The following is an 8002-nucleotide window of genomic DNA, read 5'->3' as shown; positions in this document are numbered from 1 at the left end:
TGTTTTTTCCTCTTCTTTTGTTCATCTTTGTGAACACTTTTTGAAAAGATATAGATTCTAGTTAACAAGTGTTTAGTATACCCTATTCAATTCGTAGTCGTAATATGTACATGTAGCAAGTTGATACATGTATCTACCACCATGGCGTAATTCCGATAATTGTTTATATCTCGCTCCACCTGCTGTACATGATGTTGTTGCCACAAATTATCCAATAAAAATGTATCATCTAGGTTGTGTGTATGTGACCGAACAATATTCACGAACTGATTGCTTATGACAATATCTTAAGGGAAAACTTCGAGGCCTAAAAAGATTTCGTTTGTCACCACAAGAAAATAAAAATTATTAAATTAAATTATTGAATTATTGTTTTAAAAAAAAATTGTTATATTTTCGTTAGATACCAAATATTTTTGATGACATTTGTCGATTCGATAGATGCTTTAACTATGAATTCAGAATAGTAATAATAATAAAGAAGAATGGGCCAAAGTTTGTTTTTAATAGTTGAAATAAAATTTACAGGACCAAGTCAAAATAATAATAAGTATAGAATTTCCTCCCGATTTGTATATTTATTGATAGCGTTTTAGACATTTCGACACAACATTTTTGTAGAGCGGCAATTTTATACATTGTATGCCAAGTGCCACAGTGCGTACTGCACGCGAGGAAGGTGGCCTGGTTTGTGCCCAGGAGAGCCCTCAGCAGTGTTCTCCCACGCATTGACCCTTGATATGTCAAGCAGTCCAATGGTTTTTCTGATATTCATGTTATGTGACTTTTTGACTAAGTCGCTTTGCCTTTATCTGTTATCAATGTGCATTGGAAAAAGTACACGTAATTTAAAATGTCAAAATTAATGTAAACTTCTTCGAAAATAAATTTTGGAAATAAATATACGGGTTAATTGTTATGCATCGTCGTGATATTTTACACAAACACACAAAATAAAGTAAAATATAAGCAATTATTACACAATGATACAGATTTGATTAAAAAAATTGATGTCTATTTGTGGGAAATTATGAAAAGTTCATGAAATATAGGGAAATGTTTTGATAAATACAAATGTACTTTCATGGAAGAATGATAATTTTTAAAAAGTGCGAATGATTTAAATTTGAATAATTCCAAAATATTTTCAAATTCTTTTTTAAAGATAATAGGAATTTCACAACAATAACAAATTGCAACAAAATAAGGAAAGAAAAAAATATGATTGATGAGAGCGCATACGTGTCACATGAAAGACTCGTCAAAGGTTCTGTTTATAGAAAGGTTACTGAAATAACATTTTTTCGTCCCAGAAATAAATGAATGCATACCTGGGGACTTCATTACAAGAAAAAACACAGGGTTTACAGTTGTTTAACACGACCTTGTAAACATATATACAAGTACATATGAATAAAAATATTCGGTTATGTATCAATATATTAAATAAATCACCAAATTAAGCAATGTTAATGACCTAAATGTTTAACATTTATAATAATGCAAATTGTTTAGAATTATATATCATCTCTTTGAAAGTCAAAGATGTAAATAGTTTATCTCAGATATTTATGCTCGAAGGAAATTCTTGGAAATTATTTTATACTTTTGAATTAACATCGTTTGGACCGTGTGGTACATGTATTTATACATGTAAATATCTAGTAATGAAGCAAAATGTGAATCGAGGATATCTTGGGATAGAGTATTAATAGATGACCTAATTGATTGATTTTTAAGAACGATAGCAAAACAAACATAATACAGTGATCAATTAAAATGAGTAATGTCTAACAGAAAAATTTAACAAACATGTTTACACGTTGGTAACCTGGAATTTCAATACATTTACATTAAAATTACATTAAAATACATTTAAATTATCAGTAGGTGTGTTATAGTGATAATGCATACGCAGTCTTATGACTGGCGGTCCAATAAATCACAGTCTATCTAATAGACCAGCGGTTCAACAGACCCGTATTAATACATGTAGTTAAGAAAAACTGAATACTTTTACAAAATAAACGAAAATATTCTATCTAAAGTAAAAACAAAAAACGAAAAACTCCTTTCGATTAGGTACTTAAACTTAAGGTTTTATTAAAGTAATACTTTGTTATTAATTCTGAATCGAAATGCCTGGCCTTTCATTTACTATTATAACTTTGTGGGTTTTTTTTTTTTTTTTTTTTTTTTTTTTTACGGTTTTTTTAATAACAAAACAATCATAGCCTTCTGGTGTTTTATTACATGTAACTCAACGAGAGTTAGAATGTTGCTCTATGTCAAAATACTCTCATCAGGTTCTATTCATATTAAACAATGATTACTGGTGTTGTTCTCAAACTAAAAAGTAAACAGTATTGAACATACAATATTGGTTTAAAATTTGATTCGTTTCTATGTGAAGAAGCGATAAATTTATTTTTATACAAATGAAATCTATTTGTTCTTGTCTAATGATAAATCTAATAAATTACATAAAGGAACTATAAGGTTATAAACAGTTAAATGCTTTTAACAAAAATAGACGTCAAAAATAATGAATGGTTGTAAGTAAAGAGGTCTTGGTAGCAGACGACGAAAAGCTTATAGCAATTGTTTGAGACAAAGTTGGTCCTTCATATCGCACTGAAGATCTTCTGAAATTTGTTTTGAAATCAAAATAAATGGTACAGGTAGTGGCGATCACCCAACAGTTCAGCAAGTTGTTCGTTGAATGGTTCGTAGAAATCAGTCAAAATATTCATCGTTTCCGGCAACATTTCGCCCACGTTAACTTTCCGAGTATTCACGGGGTTCTGGAAGACCATTGCTGTCATGGTTTTACGATCAACAGGTCCTGTAGAACGCAAAAGACATTGATTTTTACAAAAGGTAATAAGGAAATGAATTTTACTATCTACAAAAACTTAACTTTAAATTTGATTTTATCACTTTTAGAAATTATTGCATTTAGTCTGTCATTAAATGTATATTTACATTTAAGCAACACTGTTGACATTGAGGTCACGAAAAGTAATTATAGAAAATATGTTTTCTATTAACTACATGTATATTTTATTCCTTTGGTTTTAGAAACAATTCAATGTGATTCAATATAGATATTTGCACAACATTATTCAATTAGATGTTATTTTTGTTCTCTATTCTGAAGAGTTCTATTTGAAGCAAACCTTAAAAGATTTCTCACCAATTTGTAGAAAATCAAATATGCCGTTAAGAACATGGCTTGTTTGTGCAGCATAATCTTCTAGTCGTACAAAATGGAACTGGTCCCGAGGAAATCTCTTCAGCCATTGTTTGATGTAGATGACATACATACCAATGCGCAAACGAACCTACAAAACGTTTCATTTTAAATGCCATGTCAAAAAAATAACGTGTTGGTATACAATGTAACCATTTAGATGTAGCTTTGTGTTTAGAAGTTTAGAAAACAGGTTGTATAAGTATTATTTTCTGGTATGATATATTAATTAACAAATGGGTTTCTCGCGGTCTTTTCTCAACACTTACAGATCATTCTGTACCAAATCAACTTACGAATCATTAGGTACCAGTATTCTTTGGGGTTTTTTCCCTTAATTTCTTATCGATAATTCTATCTTTGTCCAAAACTGCATTACGCCATAGAATTCTCATAAGTACACAATAAAAACTCAGCGATTGAAAACAAAAATTGAAAATACTCTATATGTATTTAACAAATATTTGATGAGACTAGAGAGACTTTTTATAATTTGAACCCATATGCACCCGACATTATGTATTTTAACATAAATTTAAAAAAATGACCCTCTATCTTAATAATTAGAGAAGAATTTTCTTTTTAATTTGAAGAAACATATATTTTTAAATGTATATTAAAGTCTGGTGCATGTGTTTGCCTCGTAACTCATTTTTACCTGAACTGTTTTAGCAAGTGGGGCATTGAAGACACACGCTTCCACGCCTTTCTGGTCAATGCAGTTGTTATACAGCTTGATAGCAGCTGTAACTTTGTTGTGAAAATCATCGGGCCCTTTGTTCACGGCATGGAAAAATAGATAGTCTGAATATAACCTGCGATAAAATCATATTTTACATTAAACAAATATTTGAACACATAATAGGAAAGAAAAACGGATGCTATCTTGAGATTTTTAAGCTGTGATAAAGACATTTTTTCTAATGGTATTACCGATCACATTTCTTTGTACCTCAAGATCAAACAAATTACTTAAGTAAGCATCTATTCCATTAAATAGACACAATACATGTATTTTAAAGGCTGGAAAAAGCTAAAGTGTTAGATATTTTCTGATAAAAACGTTTCATACATACCTTTGAACAGGGTCCCTCATCATTACTATGAGCTTTGCGCATGCGTTCATTTCTCTCACGAAGTCTGCAGTCATGTATCTTGGAACACTCAAATTAAAATTATTGGGCAAAGCTGAGTAAATGTCATTATCCCAAATTGTAGATGGACTAAAATCGCCTGTAAATAATCAAATACCTTGCTGTGAAATAAACAGTAACAATGTGCTTTGTCATATGAATATGTCTTACTTTCTGTGGTGATTAAAATGTATATTTTCTCCGAATAAATAAGAAATTATACCGTATATAATAATAGTTTTTTTTTACTTTGAAAGAGTTATAATTCTGAAAAAAATTATCCCTTAATCTAAAAAAAAGACACGTGCATATTACCTAGAATTTTGAAAATTAAATCCAGATATTTCTTCATGTATCAACACTTTAATGCGGTATCATTTTCTTCACAGCCTTCCGCTCAAAAATTCAATACAGAGTTCTCCATCAGAGGGACCGATCGCGTCTTTAAATCAATGTAGATTAAGTGTATTATTTTTTTTACAGACCTGTGATTTTTCTGTATTCTATTTTCTTCCGATGTTTCAACAGTTTCTCCACTTCCACGTCGAGTACCATAGGATAAAATACCCTCGTGTATTGAAAGAAGCCGTTATCAAAATCCTTCGTTCCTGAAATACACCAAATTAAAACTAAGAAATGTAAAACATGGCACACAATTCAAGAGAATTCATACCAATATAAAACATATAAAAACTGCAAGAACTGCTAGAATTCAAACACAGGAAAATACATGTACTAGATTTGTCTGAGTAAATGGGGAAAAATATTTGAACTCGAATCTATTACATCTCAAACATTTAGTACTTAAAAATTAAAAAAGTGTCATTGGCGAATAATATGATAATTACAAATTGCAGTCCGGAGTAATTTATGAAATATTTCATTAAAAAAGCAAGATTTTTCCTTTATGGTTTCATACGATATAGCTAATATAATGATTACCCCCCCCCCCCCGGGTCATTGATATACAAGCCTCTTTCACTTACGATAAGTTTTGTTCATCGCTATAAACTTTAACCTATCGGTCCTCGGGGGAATAAAACGGTATCTGGATATCCAATGAATTTCTTTGAATGCGGGTTTTAAAAACTCGGGATGGTGAGACAACCGGTCAAATAAATCCGTGGTTCCACATTTTGGAAATCCGATCACAAAAAAGTACGGGACGCACTGAAGAAGTTCCGGGGAATGGTCCTTGAAATGTTTCCTTTGGTTTCGGAAACAAGGATTCTTGTAGCCCTCGGTCCAAAAAGAGCGCACGTTCTGTAAATATGAATTTGAGATCTCCATGGTTAAAGTTATATTTCGTAATTATGTATATAAGTAAACGCTGTAATTCAATTTAAGTGTGATATGTGGCAACGCACTTTGAAAAAATTACGCACTTATTTTCAATTTTAAATTTAATGGATGGAGAAGAATACAAAATTTTCAATATTACAATATCCCCCACCCCATCCGCCCCCCCCCCCCTTTTTTTTTTACACCCATTCAGTATATCAAAAAATAAAATATTTATGTATGACTCAGTCTGTAAAAACGATTTATAATTTGATAATTCAAATGTAAAACAATATTATAAAAACTTTATCCCAGAATAATTTCAAATATGTGCGTTTGGTCATGTTTTAATGCTATATGCATATGCAAGGGTTGATCCGAAAGTAATGTCACAGATGTGATAAAATCGTGAAAAATCAGCGTAAAGTGACAAAAAACTTGTGCTTTGAAATATCTACTTATTTCACTCCAGATCTAAAAATTTTAATGCATTATGGTAATAATCTCTGAAGATATTTTATATAAACCGTGAGGTAAGTATAGTCGCCGCGGGCTAGCGACATGATTTATGGGTCCTCGGCATTCTGGTAGAATTTCATAATTTAGTCCTTTATTTAAGTCTTGACCACAATGATCTATTCACATATTTTATCTTTTTTTATTAAGTAAATAATTACTTGTTTTGCAAGTAGTAGCATATTGGACTTCATGTATTTAACGTGCGATCAGTTTTATCGATGGCTATTCAAAAGTCATAGAACCCTTGAACATGCGTTTATTCAATCGATCAGAATCGAACTAGCAAGTGTCCATGATTCATAACTTAACAGTTCTCTATAACATTCCTATCAGATGGTAAATCTGTCATTGCAATGATCACAGAAGATATATTTCCCATTCATGTACAGTGTATGCACACTTATAAGAATGCAAATGATGGCTATTGTTGCTACTGTATACTATGAGGAAGTCGTCGCCCGTCGGACCCCCGAGTAACAGGATGACCACTGTTTGACACCTAAAGCAGAACTGACGTCCATTTGTTTCGCCATCAGAGGACTTATTGGTTAGTGTGGTTCGTATTTACTGCCCGATAATTTCATTATTTGTATACACTAACTACCTTTTTTGGACATAAGCTTGACATCACAAATAATTGTCGATTAAATATAGCAGGAGTTAGTCATACTTCATGCAGTGGTAACGAAACAACAACAATAGTGACCCGAACGAGACACACCAAAACATGTTTAAAGATGTATCACTAAATATAAAATAATCTCTTGTATTTATAATATCAGTTTAGTTTTAAATGTATCGAATAGATTTTCTCTTTTTAAGCAACTTTCACTACTGTTTATGAGATTAATGAAATAAATAGATTAAAGTCATGTATCTAATGCACAGGTGCTTTATTTTTTATATGGACATAATTACGTATATAAAATAAATGTTCTATTTTTGGAGGAATTCAGCAATGAATGTGAGGGCTAGTTACGTCCCCCTATGGTCATAAATAATGCGAGGGCGCTGATGTTTGATTGTTAATATGGCCGAACTTTATTACTCACTACAGCAAAGTGTACATATCCATTATTGTTACTTATTAGAGTTATTTCTTTTGAATCATTTTGAGAGAAAAAAATGAAGGTGAGAGAGAGAGAGAGAGAAAGAGAGAGAGAGAGAGATATGAATGAACGAACTAATTTGCGTGCAGACAGTGTCATCGTTTAATGTTTAATTCTAATTTCTATAGTCAAAAAATTTCTACGTTACCGTTGAGGATTTCTGAACATTCACGCGGCACTGAAACACATCTCTCCATTTCTCAGTTGTCTTATAGAAATTTTCCATTTTGTTGGACTCTTTCCTGCTAGTGGGTTCCATTACGTTGTCAGTCATCGATTTGATAATAATTCCAGAAGATAAGAAAAGACAAAACACAAACAACAGAACTATTTTCTGGAATCGGCCCCGTCGGACCTTCCTAAACTCTGGGAGCCTTATCCTGGTGTATTTTTGTCCCTCAAACCTGAAGTTATATAAAACGACGATTTTCATTTTTCCGAACGAATTACACGGTGAGCCATCTCATCCCATTTTAACTTTGTCTACAAGGAAAATAACAATATGGAGAGAAGGGGAAGAAAGAGGGAGAGAGAAATAATATCACGGACAATATTCGCCCCGAGGTCATACTTCAACAAAAAAACAAACCAATGTAAGCCTTGTCAAAAGTTTTAGAAACAAATGGCGACATTCGTTTACAAGATCTAGAGGTAAGGTCCCTGAACAGGTACGAGCTGTCATACCTGTAATTAACTGGCTATCATAC

General features: G+C 31.8%; 1 protein-coding gene across 2 annotated transcripts; it reads right to left on the bottom strand.

The window, feature by feature from the left end:
* Positions 1 to 2231: 2231 nt before the first annotated feature.
* LOC128155651 (carbohydrate sulfotransferase 15-like) lies at positions 2232 to 7969 on the bottom strand. Of its 2 annotated transcripts, XM_052817464.1 has the most exons (8): positions 7885 to 7966; positions 7444 to 7778; positions 5373 to 5649; positions 4872 to 4994; positions 4330 to 4486; positions 3912 to 4068; positions 3197 to 3344; positions 2232 to 2845 (listed from the first exon to the last, which is right to left on the bottom strand). In XM_052817464.1, the coding sequence occupies exons 2-8, from the start codon at positions 7726 to 7728 to the stop codon at positions 2664 to 2666; spliced, it is 1329 nt and encodes a 442-aa protein (XP_052673424.1). In that variant the 5' UTR covers positions 7729 to 7778; positions 7885 to 7966; the 3' UTR covers positions 2232 to 2663. The 2 variants fall into 2 exon arrangements, with proteins under 2 accessions (XP_052673424.1, XP_052673423.1); XM_052817463.1 differs by having other exon boundaries at positions 7444 to 7969.
* Between the last annotated feature and the right edge of the window lie 33 nt (positions 7970 to 8002).

This window comes from Crassostrea angulata, chromosome 7, assembly GCF_025612915.1.
Source record: "Crassostrea angulata isolate pt1a10 chromosome 7, ASM2561291v2, whole genome shotgun sequence".
NCBI lineage: Eukaryota > Metazoa > Mollusca > Bivalvia > Ostreida > Ostreidae > Magallana > Magallana angulata.
This window is presented reverse-complemented; position numbering and strand designations above follow the sequence as displayed.